At 37.4% G+C, this 19,784-nt stretch overlaps 6 protein-coding genes across 6 annotated transcripts; all 6 read right to left on the reverse strand.

Moving 5' to 3' along the window:
- Positions 1-84: 84 nt before the first annotated feature.
- LOC145902649 (UV-stimulated scaffold protein A-like) lies at positions 85-2,362 on the reverse strand. The gene has a single exon (XM_082990699.1). It carries the CDS (start codon positions 2,285-2,287, stop codon positions 311-313), a length of 1,977 nt encoding a protein of 658 aa, XP_082846825.1. The 5' UTR covers positions 2,288-2,362; the 3' UTR covers positions 85-310.
- Positions 2,363-3,176: 814 nt separating this feature from the next.
- Positions 3,177-5,817, reverse strand: LOC145903275 (uncharacterized). Its single transcript, XM_082991343.1, has 8 exons — positions 5,588-5,817; positions 5,466-5,525; positions 4,982-5,196; positions 4,740-4,855; positions 4,568-4,669; positions 4,287-4,469; positions 4,107-4,228; positions 3,177-3,997 (listed from the first exon to the last, which is right to left on the reverse strand). The coding sequence occupies exons 1-8, from the start codon at positions 5,663-5,665 to the stop codon at positions 3,869-3,871; spliced, it is 1,005 nt and encodes a 334-aa protein (XP_082847469.1). The 5' UTR covers positions 5,666-5,817; the 3' UTR covers positions 3,177-3,868.
- Positions 5,818-7,512: 1,695 nt separating this feature from the next.
- LOC145903810 (RING1 and YY1-binding protein-like) lies at positions 7,513-8,392 on the reverse strand. Its single transcript, XM_082991972.1, has one exon. The coding sequence runs from the start codon at positions 8,261-8,263 to the stop codon at positions 7,820-7,822; it is 444 nt and encodes a 147-aa protein (XP_082848098.1). The 5' UTR covers positions 8,264-8,392; the 3' UTR covers positions 7,513-7,819.
- LOC145903808 (AFG2-interacting ribosome maturation factor-like) lies at positions 8,295-8,994 on the reverse strand. The gene has a single exon (XM_082991970.1). It carries the CDS (start codon positions 8,988-8,990, stop codon positions 8,391-8,393), a length of 600 nt encoding a protein of 199 aa, XP_082848096.1. The 5' UTR covers positions 8,991-8,994; the 3' UTR covers positions 8,295-8,390.
- Positions 8,995-9,005: 11 nt separating this feature from the next.
- Positions 9,006-10,813, reverse strand: LOC145903809 (sterile alpha motif domain-containing protein 10-like). Its single transcript, XM_082991971.1, has 6 exons — positions 10,664-10,813; positions 10,354-10,493; positions 10,030-10,093; positions 9,551-9,688; positions 9,345-9,485; positions 9,006-9,269 (listed from the first exon to the last, which is right to left on the reverse strand). Exons 1-6 carry the CDS (start codon positions 10,746-10,748, stop codon positions 9,247-9,249), a joined length of 591 nt encoding a protein of 196 aa, XP_082848097.1. The 5' UTR covers positions 10,749-10,813; the 3' UTR covers positions 9,006-9,246.
- A 551-nt stretch (positions 10,814-11,364) lies between these two features.
- On the reverse strand, positions 11,365-16,791 carry LOC145903807 (kinesin-like protein KIF3B). The gene is made up of 16 exons (XM_082991968.1): positions 16,530-16,791; positions 16,189-16,365; positions 15,878-16,072; positions 15,678-15,795; positions 15,486-15,606; positions 15,348-15,417; positions 15,171-15,280; positions 14,955-15,106; positions 14,536-14,663; positions 14,301-14,473; positions 13,770-13,994; positions 13,598-13,693; positions 13,039-13,178; positions 12,505-12,691; positions 12,091-12,182; positions 11,365-12,022 (listed from the first exon to the last, which is right to left on the reverse strand). Exons 1-16 carry the CDS (start codon positions 16,672-16,674, stop codon positions 11,914-11,916), a joined length of 2,238 nt encoding a protein of 745 aa, XP_082848094.1. The 5' UTR covers positions 16,675-16,791; the 3' UTR covers positions 11,365-11,913.
- Positions 16,792-19,784: the final 2,993 nt, after the last annotated feature.

Raw genomic sequence — 19,784 nt, forward strand, 5'->3', positions numbered from 1 at the left:
TCATGATGAACAAAAACACAAAACATGTGAGCTAGTAGTATCTTTTACCAAACAGAAAATAAATTTTTCATTTGGGCAAAAAAATTACAACTGCATTTCATAAAGGAGACTAACCAGATATACAATCAGCAATGACACAAAATCCACAAAAAATAATATAAACAAAAATAGCTTTTTTCAGAGATGAATTCACATTGAAAAATTGAGATCTAAACCATAGACTGCAGATTTTCAGAGAGTAAGATTAAAACAATCAAATTGCAAATGGTGAAAATATATAAATAAGTACAGATGAAATATGAGCAAAAAATCAATTTAAAGCATAGTTGAAGTTGTTTCCAAATTTGTCATGGTTCCGTTTATCATCAAGATTATCAAGTTTCCCAGCTACTCTTTTGACACTTCCAGCATTAAAAATCTTTTTCTGCAGCCGACTTCTACTTGTGTCATTGATCTTTTTTAAGTCACTTAAACCATTTTCAGGCTTTCTTTGCTTTCCATTTTTCTTTTTGCTAAACTTTATCTTACCCCCTGATGAGAGTTCCAAATCCTGCAAAAATGCGGTATCATTCCATGAAGGAGAGTCAACAACATTGGAGGTAGAAGGCTGGTTCTTTTGGGGCGTAACAGGATTACCTGATGCATCTCTATCAATGATTTTACCATGGAAAGGGCATTTAAACCTATCTTGCCTTGGACACAACCTCCCACTTGGCAACGGGGCCCTACAACTTCTTGTCACAGGTTTATATGAGCCAGTAAACTCAATTGTTCGTGTGGTGAGGGCAGTCATTGCAGCATCAGAAACACCACTGTCACCCTCACTGGCTGATGTACCAGACCAGAAGCGATGACCTATGTCATACTCCTTTGCTGAGCCCATTGATAAACTTTGCCTCAGTTCATTCTCGCGTTCTTTGTCCCATGCAAGCAAATCTTGGCCAAATGGTACAACAGGTGCTTTATCAAACAATGACTGGGAGTTCTGCTTTTTGCCCAGTTTAGGTATTATTTTTTTCAAACTTTTTTTTGGCTGTTTAATCGTTTTACTTTTTTCGTCAACTTTCCTTCTTTTAGCCTGTACTTCCAAGGCATGTTGATAAGATGTTGGGTCATCTGCAGTGCATGTTGTCCTAATTGGTTTCCAAATGTTTGTGTCAGTTCCCCCTGGACTTGGCACTGATGCAACTTTCCTAGTAGTCTTTTTGGGTGCAACTTGTCTGTGTTTATTTACATCACTCTGACCTGCCTCCGGAACTTCCTCAAAATCATCACAATCACTTTCACCACTATCCAGAATAACATTATATACATCCAAATTCAGTTCTTTGTACTTTTGCAAAACTTTCTGCAGTGCGAGTTTGTCATCTATCAGTTTCTTTATCAAAGTTGGGGGAGCCCCACACTTGCTAGAAACACTGATCCAGCTTCTGATGCGTGGCAAATATATCCTTTGAGCTGACTTGAGAAGATCCTTTGTTCTTTCAAGAATAGCTTTATTATCATGAGTGTGTTTTACATTAATTTTTGATACTGTGGACAAGTCAATTTCAATGGAATAACCTGTTTCAGGCAAGCCAAGGTCTCTGGTTAATTTTGACTGAGACTTCGTGCACTCAGCATTTGAATCTGCCACACTATTTTCAGGATCCTTAAAATCAGGAACAAGCAACAACATGCAGTTTTCAATTTCTTTAGTGCAACTCTTGATTTCCCACAGATTTTTGTCAATAGTTTTTGAGAGTTTATCCAGTTTCACACCATTGACTATTTGTCTTTGTGCATTTCTAGCATGCTCCGCCTGTCGTTCAGAATTGTTTTGAGGAGTTGGAGTATCAAATTTAATTTTTTTGACATTCTTTAAGTAATGCATTGCAACTGCAAGCTTTGAGTATGCAATGCCATATTTGTCATGCCACTTTTTAACCTCCGTCAGAGCCTCAGATTTTAACTTTTCTGCAATATGTCTGGGTGGAGGCAGAGGATTTTCAAAGTCTGTTTCCATTGTTAAATCCATATATTCATTAAACATATCCAGAAGAAGCTGTCGAAAAACGTGAGATCTCACAAACAGTTCCCCAATGATTTGAAATGCAGAATATCGTATTTCGGCATGATCTTTGTTCAACTGTGGTACAAGGAGATGAAAGCAGTGCTTAACTGTTTCATTGCTTGCTTTGCAGTGCGATTTTAGCTTTTTTAGCAGTGGCTTGTCTAACTGACGTTGGCCACTGGTTACCAATTTTTCAACAATTCCTTCGAGCTCTTGGGCAAACGATAACTCCATATTCAATCCGACTGATCATAAACCGCACTATTGTAACTTATTTAACACTTTTTTTACCTGTCATTCTCAACAAGAATATCCTGATTTTCGTAATTGTTGTATGTAGCAGTATGGGTAATCCCCGATTACAACATAAAACGCAACAAATTGATAGAAATAAAATATTGACATAAAATTCCCCACTCAAGCAAACAGTTTATTGCAAATAATAAACCAAACATGTATTTAGGTTTTAAAATAAATTTAACGTTAGTGAAATAGTTCCCTGTAAATCGTTTTTTTGCCGCCAGATAAGAAAGTTCCTGCCGGTAACGTGCACTTGCTTCGGTTACGAACAGATTTCGGCTTTTTACGAGATTTTGTTGCCTATGCGTAAAATAAACAGGAAAGGCTCATCTTGTTAACGTGACAATAAAAATGTAAGGGGCATTCAACACTATGACGTGATAACAGCAGCTACAGCACATGCAATGAGAATGAGGTCACATGGTAATAATCCGCATCCACATGATAAAACTAAACAAATCGACAGTACATAAAACATAAGAAAACTGAATAGAATTAATGTACTGGCCAAACAAAAGGCACAGAAAATTCGTCCAAATTAAAATGGCAGCATATCCTACGATGCAAAACAAACTTGAGCAAAATTAGCACACAAGCAATAAAACAGAAGTGGAACTAGTCGCTGTATCGAAAATCAAAATGCGCAGTGGGTAAGTGTTGTTCTTTTAGTTTTTATTGATATTATTTTGACTGATTCAAACGCCTTCGTAACACCCTGGCTTCGCAGTTCTAACAAAACTAACTAGCTCTTTTCCCTGTTTAATCAGTGATGTTGTCAGGTTACAGAGTCCTGACACTGCTAACCTTCTCGGACCACTTAGTTCTGTCAATTTTTATTGCAAGTTCTGAAAGAAAAAAACGAAAGTTTGCGAAAGGCACAGTTTGGCACAATGCAGTTCCTCCATCTTGCTGAAGGGCCAAAAAAAAGAAATTACTAATCAAACACAACACAGCACCTTAACAAGGAAATGCAGAAGGCCATTATTTACCAGTTTCTGAAACAATTCACAAACAAATTATTTAGGCCACACTTCACTCATACACTTGCCAATCAAGTTTGAAAGAAACGAATAGAGCAGTTGTTAATGACACTATACAAAAGACATCATCACGTATATGTTAAAAAAACATTTTAAGAACATGAGTCTATGGTGCTAGGCAAAAAGGAACACAAACTTGAACAGTAATGACAAGATGAAACTTTAGGAACCAAAAATGCATCATGCAGTGGCCATTACCTTTAAACATCCTACCCACACACAAACACTTGCAACAATACATCGCAAAAATATTTTCCAGTGGCATTTAGAGCCAAATAGACTAAAGAATGCATAAAAAACTATAATAACCATGAAACGATGACTATAGTATTACTTTCGAATATAAATTTACGGATGTTTTCAATGGCAAATATCAGGTAACAGATTCCTAAACTACTAGTAATAGTACCAATAAATCGTCCGTGCAAAGTGGTTTACCATAATGTTGGCATGCAAACACATTTGTTCATCAGCTTTACAGTTTCTTGAAACCCTCAGCTTGTGTTCTCGGACGTGGCCTTTCACCAAATATCAATGCACTGTCATCAGTCACACTTCTTGCCAGTGCTTGCATGGATGCCATCATGGTATCAGGCTGAGGTGTCTTACAAAAATGGCATGATTAAGTTTGGGGGTAAGATTGCAGCATTTAATGACACCTTAATTTTTCCTAATTCAAATTCTGCAATGCTGTTTCAAAGTAACCAGTTTACCTTCTCTGCTTTGATAACAGTTGGCTTGCTTGCAGCTGGTCTTGTTTGGGGGTTGAACATGGGTGGGTGCGGGCCTCGATTGTCACGAAATCTGGATGCATTTTCAAATATTGGGCCTTGACCTAAACACAAGGATTTAGCTTAAAACATGAAATTCAGTGGCCATGTTAAAAATTTTACCCCAATTTAGATTGATGTTAACAGGCAGTGATGTAGCAAAAGCAGCATTCAAGGTATCTCTAGATTGTGGCAGTGGAACATTGTACACACGATTATTAGGCTGGAACCCTTCTTCGCTTTCATCAGAATCTTCTGTGGAATCATCATCTTCCACACTCGAATGGTTGCTCTCATCAAACAACACTAAAGCATTGCACAATCAAACATACCCACCAAAATATCACAGACTTATGAAATACAATGGTTTCACAATATGTTTCAAAATAGAAGAAAAAACATACAATTGTCTCCAAGTTCTAGATCCTCTGTTTGAGATTGCTTCTTCGACTTTTTGTGTTTTCCCTTTCGCTTGCCACTTCTTGGTAATGGCAGTCCCTGTGCACCTATACACCAACATGTAATTCTAAGTAAAAAAGAACATGGAGGCATGAAAAAGATGGCTGAAAATTGTACCATGATCAGGACTTGATCCAGCTGTACTGGAATTGCAGGTGGATCCTGACATTCCTGGTTTAATTGTATGTGGCTGAACATCAAGTTTCAGAGTTCGAAAGCTGGATGATAGCGATCTAACACACACAAAATGTGGATTAAAATCAGTCCCAGAAATTTACCACACATTTCTAAGTTTCAGTTTGTAAGGAATGAAACAACAAAGTTCGCATTGTATGAATATTTTCCATTGTATATTTTACCTAGCCACTGCATCTTGTGCAGTGTTGTGCTTTGATGAAAGAATTGGTTTGCCAGTCATGTTGGAATAGTCAGTGACTCTTGTTTGATTAGTTTGGTACAATTCTTTGTGCTGGCCATGACTGGTAAATGAAATGCCCTCATCTTCTTTTCTGACCAGTTCTAACCCCTTTTTAACCTGGTGATATATACTTCCATGGCCATAGACAGTTGGGTGCTAAAAACATTTTTTAAGTGACAACAGCACTCCAAATTAATAATCTCTACAAATTAGATGATAGGTCTGCACATAAGAAAGTGAATCACGTTTTAAACCATTACAAACTAAATATAAATTGATTTTAACTGCTCAAAAAAACTAGTCATAAAACACCATAAGTTTAAATGGCTATTACAGCACTAAGTAAGACATGCATTTGTTGAATTGTTGTTTCAACAACCAAAAACACAATACAAATGAAAATAAAAAATCAAATCACGATTTACCGTTTGTAGTTGATAGTTATCATTTGATGATTCAAACAAACCAGTTGTAGCAACGGCCACCTGCAGCACAAAGGTAGTTATTTAGGTGTAACATTGAATGATGTTGAAAGTGAAAACAGTACCTCGGCTCCGGTAGACTGAGAAAATTTGTCAACCGCCAATTTTAGAGTTCTCCATGCCTCCATATTGTATGAAGCCATTTTGCTTTACTAAACCACAGGGAAAAATAGGTCCTACGCTCAGCTGCAAAAAGCATAGAGTCGTGTGACTTAAACTAATTTATCATAGCAATTGGCTTTGATGCATAATTAACCGCACCGGCCGGTCGTCGCCGCCTTTTACGACTCGCACCACCAGATGCTATTATGTTGCAGCAATGCCAAGGGTTATTGTCGGACACGAGCACGAGACATCACACATAACTCATAACACGGGGTTAAAATTGCTCAAGCGGAACAAAACTATTACAGCTGATGGCGAGATTTTATTTGTGATTTTCCATTACAAATTACCTTGTTTAGGCATTATCACAAATTTTCAAATACCTCATGATAATGGCACGTAAATTTGTATGATATGAACGCGTCGCGCTACTTTACACATATCTGTACAATCCACGGATGACAATGAGCCCAAAACAATTAACTTTCTGCACTGCAAGAAGAGTTTAATTCCGCTTGATCACGAATTCAGTAACATTTTTTCTTAACCACCATAAAAACAGGCAAAAATGTTTCAAGATAAACTTTTTATCTGGTATGGAGGATTTGCAGCTAACATATCTCAGCCGAATTTGTTGCAAAGCATACTGGACATTGATAAAGTCCAAAAGCAACGTTTTAAATTTACATTTCTCCACCATGTTTAGTTGACTAGCAACATGACAGCTGAGCGCAACTGGCTTTTCCTGCTCATTCCATTTCGAGTTGACGGAGAGTTGCGGAATGGGGGGCAATAAACAGCAGGTGGAATTAATTTTCGGAGTGTTGAAGGTGGACGTTGCAGCTTGCAGATTTATTTGCATTCCTAATTTTGATAATTGCCACTTTTGCGTACAAATGCAATTGAAAAATTATAGATAATTTTTGTAGGTGTTACTGCGTGTTGATTGCATTGTCTGGCCCTTCCTTTTAGGGATTCTCATCGCCATTGCGCTGTTATGTACGCACGTTCTTTTGGTAGTTTGTTCGCTGCAATACCGCAAGTTGTTCACACTTCTCAACCTGCTGGAGACAAATACGCTGCTCGGGCTTCGGAATCGCAAAAAGGGAATGGAAACGTAAAATTTTGTTCAAGCAATATAGTTACAGCCGGGAAGTATAGTAAATAAAAAAAACATTATATCCGAACGGTGGAAAAATAAACCGTTGTGTTTTTGTATACCAGGTGAGATTACTTAATAAACGAACAAATTTATTAAAACATAGTTTCTCATTACCAAATGAGACACACCAGCCCTTGGAATTCTTATCGGAACGATCGACGTACCGGCAATGCTTATTTTACGCTAAGGGTTCCTGTTCCTTCTTTCAGCACTCATCACAACATTATGCTTGACATGGTACAAATCTGTTTACAGGTAAAGTTCTTTTAATTTGTAAAGACACTGTATGTAAGCTAATAATTTTTTTTAAAGAGGACAGGGCCACAAAACTGCTATTTCGACGGAATAAATCTCATTAGTTCAGCTATGGTGTGATTTACAACGATCTTGTCAGACGCTACGAAATTACTTCTTCTGCCATAAAACATAAACCATTTAGGTACGTTTTGTCAAAAATGCGGTTTGAAATAGGTGAGAAAATGATATGCCAAAACACCGTCATGCCCTTGTGTTGCGTAACTGATAAAATAAACTTATTTGACCTTTATGAATTGATGCAGATTTTTGCGTTGTTTTCATAAAAATCTTGTGTGAATGTCATTAAACGACTGCATTCAAAATGGATTCACTGGTTATTTTTTCGGCACTGAAATAAATTTAACCTTGTCACATAACAATTATTCAAAAAAAATCCATATTATATTGATTTTTATTCAATGCCGGGTAAGATGGCACAACACACACAAAATCCAATGCACAAAACGCAGAAACGTGTTCACAAACTGCATAACACATTTGGAGAATAAACAGGCTTATAGTTATAAAAAGGTACAAAAGTAACAAGTTTAAAAATATGATTGGATATTTCCTCGCAACAAGTGTGATGTGTAACAATACACACACTGGATTATTTGTTCAAAAAGGTAATGCCTGTAACATTCAATAAGGATGGCTGATTGAAGAACAATTAAGTATGTCATCATATTATGGCAAAACACAATGTTGCAAGTGTTCAAGGATGAGCTTGGGGCTATCTGTTCGGAGTTTCACCAGACTCTAGTCTAGTCTTTTTTAACTCGGTGAACATCACAGTAACGTCATTGACAGTAACTGCCAGTGTAAAGGGAGCATTTTCACTGTTGTTTTTTACTTTGCACTTAGGGTTTTTTCCTGGTTTGCTAGGGCTCTCATCAAGGGGTTTGGGCTGATCCTCGCATTCATCTTTGTCCATCATTTCCTTGCCCATCAGCCCTTGAGGCATTTGTGCCACAAGCCTGGTCGCTTCTTGTTGGGCTACTATATGTTGGTTGAGCCTGGGCTTTCTTGTGGACGTCCCCTTTCTTACATCACAAATTGAACACTTAAACGCTTCCGGTGAGTTGGTGTAAGTGCATACACTGCAATCCCAGTATTCATCCTGCAAGACTTTGGCAATACGCTTCCTCGATTGCACAACTGACTTGCGATCAGACATGCTTACCCAGTTACCAATACTTAGGTTGTGCCTGCAAAAAAAATACTAAAAGCATAAGCATAATATATTAAAAAAGTTAGGAGATTGCGAAAAATCTAAAGTTTACTTGCAGGTAAGAATGCAGGTTTTATGAATGTGGATCACTGACAATCCATTTGCAGTACACCATTATTTCATTACATCTGACTGATAAAGGTTTATGCATGTTCCATTTTGACTGTCCTTGTTGAATTTTTCCTGCATCAAATTTTTCACCCCATTCAACAGACTGTAGAGTTCCTAACAGCGATTTTTTTTCTGCAAACTGTTCATTTGCCTCAAAAGCAATATTTTTTAACCATAAAACAATATCAGCCAAGGGTGGTTCAGTAGCACTGTGGAATGAAATATCTGTTGGATCTAAAGGCTTCAGTGCAGACTCGCATGCATCACTTGCTTTTCTGAGATCGAAAACACATCTTTCCAGTAACCGCAGTTTCTTCAACAAAGATTTTACAGATATATTGATATCCAGAATTAACTTAGCGGCCAACTTCTCTCTTATATCTACAAATGTTCCAAGGGGGTTGTTTTTTAAATCAGCACTTTGGCAGCTTTGAAGTTGACTGCATAGGTTGCTTACTGTTGAAAGGTTTGGTGCACATTCATCACACAGTTTGTCCCAAGAGGACACAATCTTCTGGATCTTAATCAGAGATGAGCTAATAATTTTCCTAGCATTGTCCATAAAACCCTATTGTACCTTGCACAACAAAAAAGGGTTTGGTCACATTAATGTCACAAAAGCAAGATTTGCAAACAGTGGAATGTAACAGCACCACCAACAAAATACTGGAGACAGAATGTAAAAAGTAAAACAGATTTAAATTTTTAACTGCATGAAAAGGTAAAATACAGCACAACAATAATATTGATCTTGTTTCAAGAGCTTGATGTAAAAAGTGAAAAACACAAAAGACAGGAATTCCAAATGAATATCTTCTTTATTGCACGTCAAACATTCCAGCTAGATTAAAAAATATATAAAATGAGATACAAAAAATGTTGTTTTATAATGTTCAATTCGATATTTGCACTTTACCCGACTGGAGACCTTTAAAGCACTGCATGAAGTTTTTCATTTGAAGCTTAAGAATTTCATTTAGAATAGTAACACGATGTGCTGGATCCCCAATTCCCATTCTCTTAAGTTTTACATCATTCAACATTAATAGAGTTTTGCCTGAAAATAAAACAGTGAACTATCTTAAGGAACCACCCTAAAAATAAAAGCGTTCAGCATCTTACCTGTAATGTCATGTTCTGAGAAAATAGAAGCGTATTTTGCCAAATTTGGTGGTACATGTCGCTTAAGCCACTTGCAAACCTCGTTCTGGTTCCAAACATACACAGGCTTTGCTTGGCGAATTTGGGCAGGATTTGGGGCTGGAAACACATTGGTGTGTAATAATTATTTTACTACAACTATCCAAACAAAATAATTTTAGGTGCTTAATCATAACTGAAATACGTGAATATAAAAACTGTAAATGCATTGCTGTTTATATTACTGTAAATGCCTTTTTACATAAAGGACATCAAACCGCAGTGTAGGAATAATAATAGGTATGTTTACTGGTGGGAGTGAAAATGCAAGTTATTTGCTTCTAAAACTATTTTGTCCCAACAACATATATCATTGAAAAGGGTCGTTCCCAAATGTTTTTAGGTTGACATGTACTTAAGCCAGTATGAAGAAAATTTTTCCATTCTATAACAACACATACTTGGTCCTGTTGAATGTCCAACAACTACAGAAGGCCGTTGATGATAGGCAAGAGTCAAGGAATCCTGACAAAATAAAATTGCATAAAACATGTCCCCAGAACCTGGTTCTCAACTGACACAATTTTTCGAAAAAAAAGTAAAGAGAAGACACAGATAACTCAAATCATGTGCTTGGCAAAAAATGTAAAGACTTGTGTGGATTAGCAATATTTGACTGCTTTATCTGTAAAAGTGTTGATAATTTCCTCAGCAGTTTGGTAAAAGAAGGATAGTTGACAAGTACAGTTGAATCAAACTCCTACAATTATAAATGTAAAATTTACCTGATGATTTAGAGAAACACCAGTAGTTCGTGACTCCAAAATATCTGAATCTGATCCAGGCCTTTTTCTGTATCCAGGCGATGTCGCACCTCCTGATCGAATGTAGTTTGGTGTGCTTTCCAATACAGAACCTGAACTTCCTGCAAGTTTCATGGGATTGTTATAATAAATGACAGGAAACTTTGTTGTGTTGTTTTCTTAAATAAAAAGTATCTTTGAAAGCAAGACAATTGGTTTTTAATTTAAATTGAAAGCTGAACCATTAGCATCCCAGAAGTTAAACGAAAATGATCTTACAAAAATTACAAACCAGTTCTGTGAAAAGGTTTTAAGGCTCCTGGACCGGCACTGTGGTGTCGTCGATGATTATCCCGTCTAGAACCAGGTATACTCATTTTACCTTTCCACTCTCGCTCTGTGAGTAAAACAACTCTCTTGTTCCTCAAGAACAATGCTTTGCGTTCACAAGAAACACAAACATGTTCTTTCAATTTACCTTACAACTTTGACGTAACCAGTACTAGAACAACAAATCCTTCATGTTTATGCTAAAAAGTACGCTTATTCAAAACTTACAATTAACCTTAATATAAAAAAAAGTTTTTATTTGATATGACAGAATTTATTGCACTGAAAAACTATAGATTAAAAAATAAACGTATCTTCTGAAAATGAATCCTCTGTTGTAGAAAGTCAAAACAAGACTCTCATACCTCTGCCTGCATACGGAACTCATGACTATTCATAGATATCCCGTTGATTTTTTGACTGAGCTGCATATTGATAAATCGGTTGTCTACATGACTACAGTTGGAGCAAGGAGCTAATCGATTGTGGTGTAGCCTGGCCATAACGATATGTGTGCCCTTAACTGACCAGACAATCGCAATGTTAACATCAGGGATCGTCACCAACATATTAACACAGCACAAGGCACATATTTTACGGAAAACCTCCCATAGGCAACCATGTTCGGGAACACCGCTCCAGCCAAATTTGCCTCAAAATAACTTTACAGAACAGTTACACGAATATTAAAATTTTTGAAAAATAATTTATGTGTGTAGCCTACATCGAACGCACAGCAGACAGAGGAGTGAAATCATGCTTTTACAAGAAATTTAAACACTTTAAACACAAATTTTCAGGGATTGTAGTCAGTCGGTTGAAGAACGAAAGGAAAAATGTGATACACACTTAATTACCCAATGGTACAAAGCGTGCAAATAGTATCGTTGGAATAAAGCACAGTGAACGGGAAACGAAGGCGTAAAATTAAAGCACCGATGACGTCGTAGGTAAACGACATACAGGGTCATTGTAAATGCATTATATTTACTTAAGAGGACACAAGAACGTATCATATGAAAATATGGTTGAGAAAAAATACATAAATGTTTTAAACGAACTTTTCGAGTAAAATGCTTCTTCGTTGAAATGCCACCGTCTTCTTAGAGTGGGCCACAAATCTTGCTTTAATAATATCCAGTAACTGGTGTACTGGAACTGGCATGCATATTTCTGATGTATGATTGTTCCATATTTTATTTTTTTTAATTGTTATTTGGGCACTAATCCTCTCGAAGTAGGGTACATCTCCGCCGAGTCCTTGGTCGACAGACCGTCACCCTTTCTTCCCGACTTGCCTCTCACACGCGCAGATTTTTTCCTATTAACATGTTGATTTTGCACGTTATTGTTGCTTTATATTGTTATCAACCAAAAAACATATTATACCTTGGCTTGGCCTTCTTTGTGAACTGTTCCGAGCTGGCGTCGAGTTGAATGTCGTCTTCGTCTTGTAGTGCGGCGTCCAAGGCTGCTTGCACCTGAGTGTATGATATGATTCACTGACTTGCAAACCATAGGCATTTAAGTTTCATTCACGAATTATGAACAGTTAAACCTTCTGTTAATTACAAATAAAAAGCACCAGTTTTCGGACGTCGCTGCACAATGTGCACTACACGAGCAAACAACACAATCAACCAAACAAACGTGTTGTATAACCAACGTCAAACCGTCACCAACTTGGCGGAAACTTGACAGTCGACACACACAAGGTTAGTATAGGACCCATGACCAGATATTACACATGTATACCTGGGGTTGTCTACGGTTATCATTCTAATAAAAAATATATACACGTACCCTTGGGGCAATTGCAGGCCCGTGGTAGTCACTGGTGGTCCTGGTTGGCATGTCCAGGTCGAGAAGAAGAATATTTTCGTGTCGGTAACGTGGGTTAAAATCAATTGTGGCGGCCATCTTTGCGTATTGCGAAACAGGGCGTTGATTCCCGGAGTGAGCACTCATCGGTCGTTTCATCATTGTTTGGCTGCAAACATCACGAAATTTTCTTTTCTTTTACCAATAACCAACTGTGGTATCCGCGTTAAAAGGTATATTATTTTTAAGTGAGCTTTGAACGTGTAATGTAACACCCTATACTTACTACATCAGCACAGAACCATTTAGATTTCCTGTTTTGCAACAAAAAGCTATAGTTTTACAAGTAGCAGGCATATTTCTTTCGTTTTCTCATCGCAAACGGATGCAGTCTCATTTGAAAAAAAACAGCATCAAATTCACGAAAGCCAACTTAATAATTGATGCAGGGCGGCCGATAGATAACGCCATTGCATAATGCCACGATAAATCAGCAAAGCCGCAAACGGAACTTACTTTGGAGCGCTGGACAAGGGGCGTATTTTATAGCTTTCTTCTTCGTCGTCACAATATATTCGTTTCTCCAGTTTGTTTCGTTCCTCGATGGGAATAAAATTTTCGATGATGAGTGTTTTTAGTTTTAGCTCACGGCTCATCTGAAATAAAAAAGTATTACGGATAATTTGAACGTGTAAATTTAATGCCACTTGGAAATTACAGTTTGAAAGTCGAACAATTGAAGGAAAGGTAAAACAATTTTGCATGTACCAAATTTCTCAAACAAATTAACCCAAGTCCCACTGTTGTTGTCAAATATATAGTCAGCATTTGTAGTTTGTATTCCCAATTAATTTGAAATAAAATACCGTGGTAGCACTAAAGTAGGCCAGGAAATTGTTTTAAAATGTGTTGCACCTTTGCGTACCACCAAATTTTTGCCCCACTTCACCAGTGGGGACCATGACATGATCTACTTCCAATGAATCAAGGTTACTCAATGTCAAGTCATGGCGTGATGCTCGTTTCACATTAACATATTACGTCACAAAGGGGCTTCAAGCAGGAAGATTTTTACCTCGAGTTGAACGAGCTCCAACTCTTCCCTTTCCCTGGCATGTATGTCGTTCAAGTCTTTAATTTCCGCTTCGGCCTGGCGCATTTTGGCATACAGCTGAGAGAAATAAGCACCAGCTTTATCGAAACTGCCCCTGCTTTAACTTAAAACCTATGTGCAAAGAAAACGTCACCTTTTTAAGTTTTAGCGTCTTTGAGTCAACTTCTTGTCGCAAAGATGTGTAGTTTTCTTGTGCCGCTAGCGCGTTTTCCTCCTTTTTAAGTAGTTTCTGTTTCATTTCGCGCTCTTTGCGACTCTGCTCGGCCAGTTGCCTGCGTCTGGCTTCGATCTCCCGTTCCTGCTGGTTTGTGTGGTCGACGATCGTTTTTCCACCAACCAACAGCTTGCTTTGCATTGCCTGCATATTTGGGACATGTCGTTTTAGTTTCCGTAACATTTTAGCAATTCAGTTTATGTGTACTTCATTTCAGTTTCAAATCGACACTGTTCCACATTTGCGAGTTGGCTAAATGTCGATGCAGAGAGGCAATAAAACAAAAAAACGACTTAACCACATATTAGGTTAAGATATTAACATCATCTTTGTGCCCCCACCTTGTCTGCAAATTACAAACTTGTACAGCCGTTTTTTTAACATGCTTGTGTCCACACGTTTGAACAGGTTGCGTTGTCAATTCGTGGCAACCCCATTTCCATTACAAACCTGAATTTTTGAATTCAGTGCGTTTTTGGCCTTCTGTTGCAGTTCAAGCTCCTCCAATTTTGACACTTTTTCTTTGAGCAAGCGAGATTTTTCCTCTTCTGCCATAGTTTTGTCTTGCAAAATTCTCTCCTTGTCAGCTTCCAGTTTCTGCCTATTTTCTTCTGACAGACTACCTAGATATTTGATTTAGAAAACTATTAATTATTTCTTCCTTTTTTAAAAATCATATGTTTACCATCATCATCATCTCCATCGCTTTCCTCATCAGATTCACCTCCTTCCCCAGAAACTCCTCCTTCCCTCCTTCGTCGGTGCTTTTTAGTTTTTCCACCACTACCTTTCGTCATAAGATGTGCCTTCAACCTGTTAAATCATCAATCACGATTAAAACTAGTAATCTTTAAATAAATGGTGTCATCTGTAAAGTTTTTGGTGGCTCAGATGGTAAGACACAGTTAAGCAACAACAATTTCAAAAAAAAATATGTATGTTGATTTTAGAACATTCAGCTGAATAAAACATTTTCTATTGACACTTGACAATGACTCTATATTCAACACAATTTAATTAAACTAGACATATCTAGATTTGAAAAGGCATGTGTTTACGATTTTGACATGCACTTGACCAAAAAGATATTTCAAAATCAATTACTTGGCAATCTCTTCCTGAAACTCTCGAAGCAAAGCATCCTTAGGGTCTTCATTAATTTTGGGCTTGTTTTGAATATTTTTGGCTCGATTGGCATAACGTAAAGTAGTCAGTGTTTCATCATAGTTGTAACTCGCCGGGCCAATGTTTGCAACCTATTTTGAAAAAAACATACTTATTTTTTATTACAGAACGCAATATGATTAAAGACTATGTTACCATGACAGTTTTAGCATTTCCACCCAAGGAATCTTGTAAAAGTCGAGTTAGTTTGGAGTCCCTGTATGGAATGTGGCCCTTACCATCAACCAATGATGAAATCACATTCCCTAAGATTGCAAATTAAGTAAAACATGCCATTTTCATATAAGAAGGGCACTTCAAAACAAGAAATACCTAATGCAGCTAAAGATAGATTGATCTTTGTGGCTTCTTTTAATCGCTTTCCAGTGGCACCAGATTTTGCCTGGGGAAATGGTTTTGCATGATTATAAAAACTTTGTATTTTAAATACTGGGCTTTATTTGTTCACACCTGTCTTTCACTTCCAGCCAAATCAACAAGGTTTAGTTTTCCGACTCTAATATGGTTCTTGCCATCCACACCGTCCTCACTGCATTCAATGGTTATCACAAATATTGCATGTGAACGTGAGCTGAAAATACAAGTATAACATTAAACAAAAAGCTATGTAAATTTCCTTTCACAAAAACACTTTATGTATACCTATGCTCATTCATATTAGTTGAACCCACACTTCTGTTTTGATTTCCAACGTTCATCACATGCTCAATTTCCTTGACTGACTTGGTCACAAATGAAAGTAAATCTTTAACATAAACTCCTGCAAAAGATATACATAATAGAGAAATTCAATTTATATAAATGTTACACAGGATTTGCTTTGATGTAGTTAAAATAATAACCTGTGTCTGGTCTTTCTTTTAGCTCAAGCCTCTTTGTTTGATCCTTTGACAAAAGATCTCTTACTTCTTCTTGGTATATCTCCAAGTAGGAAGCCCTGACAAGGTACTGTTGGTCCACAGTACGTGCAATGTGTTTGTAAATGTGCTCAAATGATCTCGGAATTGCACCTCTCAGTTCTTGATCAGACCGCACACCTACACAGCACACAAAAAATATTGCCAACACACATGTTAATACAGATAGGCTACACCAAGATTTAATTTTCTCATGTTAAAAAGAAAGCCATAAAAAGTAAGTTACGGAGTATCACCTTCCATAGTAAATGTCTTTCCAGTGCCTGTTTGCCCATATGCAAATATGGTTCCATTAAAACCATTTAAAACTGACTCCAACAGAGTCAAAAATGTCTCCTCAAAAATGTCACTTTGTGTTGAGTTCCAGTTGTAAATGGCATCAAAAGTGAAAGTTTTGGGTGGCTCAGATGGAGCTGGATATAGTCAAACAACAACAACCAATTTTAAATTAAAATATGTATGTTGATGTTAAACATTCACTTAATACAATTTCATTTGACAGTTGTACAGGCAAATGACTCATTCTTGACCTAAATTAATTAAACTAGACATGTTTTTATTACAAAGTGTTAAGTACCTTTTAGATTTCGAACTGCCACTTGGCCCAATTTAAGGTCCATATCAACAACTCCTTCATGATTTCCTTCAATTTCCTTTTGGTTAAGTGGTCGACATCGAACAACCACTTTTACACATTCCGATTGCTTTGACTTCGCAGACATTTTTTTTGATGATAATTGTCAATAACGTTAAACTGTGTGTCTTTCAATGATCACAAAATCACAGGCAAAAACACACAAACTTGAGATGTCGGAACTCCCAATTGAATTGAATGCAACTTCACTCTGCGAACTTATGATATCGATTGGCCGCAAGCGGTGTGTACATCGTTATTTCAAGCGGTAACAATTAACGAAATAATAAGTAAACTATGTCTGTGTATGTGGTAAGCTGGTTATTAGTGATGCACCGAAACAGCTTTTTTTATATTCGGCCGAAACCGAATATTCGGCAAAAGTTGCCGAATTAATTCGGCCGAATAAACCGAAACTAATTTTTGGTATCCATCTCTTTAAACGCAATAAATTTAAACAAAACATGTGCTGGATTAGATCTTTTATCCTATCACACAGCCTTTTTTGGCGCTTGAAGAATAACCTGGTCTTCTGTACCAACTGCTTAAAGTTGATTTTTGTCATATCTGTGAAAGTCAACAAATGAAACGAACACATTCGTACAGTTTAAACAATGATTTTAACCTTTTCTAAACTTTGCATATCAGCGTTAAATGCAGTAAAAAAGTTTCGGTTTCGGCCGAATTTTGCAGAAATATTCGGCCGAAACCGAATAATTGCGAAAACCTTAGTTTCGGCCGAATAAATTCGGCAAACCGAACTTTCGGTGCATCCCTACTGGTTATGTCCAAAAAGACAAAGTATTGCTTTTAAATAAAAAAAAAAATCTTCACCCCAATTAAACGAAACAGATTTCAATTTTTATCACAAACTCCAAAAAAATGTTTATCCTGTCTAGTTTTTTGTTAAAGGTGCCATATATATCCATTTGGCCAAAGTTTGTTTGGTTTTCTAAGCCAAAAAACTGGGAGACTAACCACAAATATACCCGGCCTCTGTCTGAATAACTGAAGTTTAACAGACTTACTTAAATACGCATAATAAAGCAGACGCACTGCGGCGCAAAAGAGACACCCAACGTAAAATGTTAAAATGTAAAACTACATACCTACCAAAGCGCTCGAACCATATTACATGTAGCCCAGGATGACCTGGATAGAAACTCCTAAAACTGTGGATACTTCAAATTGTGTATGCAAGAAAAAACCATACTGAACATGAAACTGGAAGGAGGTTTGTTTAAAGTTTGGAACTCCGTGGTTTAACAAAAAAACTTTATTACCATAAAACATCTCGTATGCAATGGCACAATTAGTTTCAATTTTGTGCGTTAGGCCTATTTGCTAAACGTAAACGGATATTGAACTTGTGAAACCCACCTTGCAAAAAGTTTTTTTTTTGAGATAAAGTGTTGTGTTTATTGACCGTATCTAAAAGATTATTTGCGGGGTTTTTTATACATCGATTTAATTTTTTTTGCTGGTGGGATAACAACGATCAGATACCGAACGAACACACAAGACGACTATCCACATAGATTTAACGATAGGTAGGATTTGGGAGAAAAAGGCAACCAGTTATATATCATGATAGGGAGTGACAGCACTAATTATATACACTGAAACTTTAGTTTAATGCAAATTTCGGCTTATTAATACAATAATTCTTAAGGGTTTCACATTTTTTGGGGATCCATAGGGATTATTTTTTCTTGTAACCCCAAGCGAGACAACGAGCAACGACCAGCTATAATGTTGTACAATGGTATCTAATCTCTCGTATTGAATTCTTGATGTGTCCAATAGTTGTCAAATTTCTTGACATTTGACAACTTCAATTGTTACGATCTCGACATTTCACAAATAATGGACGCACATCCTCAACCCAAAGCCCAAAGCATAACAACCCCAAAACACAACAAACTGTGACATTTCAGTTGCACACTGCTGGTCCAATAATTGGCTCTTCGTGTACGCTTGAGCGAACGTGAAAGGAAACTATGAAGAGAACGTATTGTATGGGATGAAGTAATAAACGTTGTCTTTTACCGGCATGGGGATTAGATCATAACCATTCATCAGCATATAGGCGGTGCTGCAGGATTTGGAAACAAACATGTCCATGTCCACGGGCACGCGAATACAAACATGTCAATGGGGCGTTGTTGTCTTCCTGGAATCGACAGGTGAATTGCTCTTACTTCCGAAAAAGGACAACTGCCCAAACCGCGTATAAAATGGACGAAAACGCGATATCGAGTTCAGAAGCATTTTTGCAAGACATGATATTTTCAATTTAATTTTTCTGCGGATTACAAAGGTGGTTTGGTTAGGTGAAAAACTGAGGGAAGTTGCTTAGTTCTTCACTTACAGTTAAAAACTACACTTACTTAAGTGAAGTTGCATCTCATAAAGATCCGTCATTGAGCATTTAGTTTTTCTTCTTTTTACTAGTTCAACTACCTTTCGTGGTTCTGTGAGTGGCAGTAGATGTTGTTCTTTCGACAAGGGCACCAGAAGCTTATACTCGCCCAATAGAAGGCCCCGTGTGCGTATTCGCCAATGCGGCCGACTCATCCTGCGGGACACTAATCCGTTTCGAGCATAAACACGGCCCGTCATGAATGTTTGAAAAGCCTATGACGCGCTTCCATCAGTAACAGTGATACGGTTGTGGCTGTTTAGCGTCGCCATTGATCCGTTTATTACCCGCAGTGTCGACAACCCCCTGTGTCAACAAGACCCAACCGAATAATTAACGTCCGGCTTCAAGGCCGATGACGTCATCGCTTGCCGTTGCCCATTGCGGCCTTGACGTCACAGTGTAGCAAAAATAGCGCCGCGAAGTCTTTGCAAGGCACGTTTGCGGTCAATCTCGCTGCAAACAAAACTTGACCCCGCGTAAGTAACATGAGTTGCAAAAGTCGATTCAATTTTTATTTGCTTTGCGAAACGACAAGAAGCCTTTCTGTAACTTTGCCACGTGTTTGGCGATGTTTTTCAAGTGACTAAATATAGGCTAAAAGTTGTTGAGAGTTCGCATTGAGCTCAATAATAATTACGAGAATGGTAACGTCAATATCGAAGTTAAAATATGTCGGCTTTCTTATATAAATTAAGAGATAATTTCATTTTTTCTTACCAGGTTGAAAAATTGCGTCACATACTGGTTCACATTCAATCATGCGAATAACTTTG

The sequence above is a fragment of the Ascidia mentula genome, chromosome 5, assembly GCF_947561715.1.
Source record: "Ascidia mentula chromosome 5, kaAscMent1.1, whole genome shotgun sequence".
NCBI classification, from domain to species: domain Eukaryota; kingdom Metazoa; phylum Chordata; class Ascidiacea; order Phlebobranchia; family Ascidiidae; genus Ascidia; species Ascidia mentula.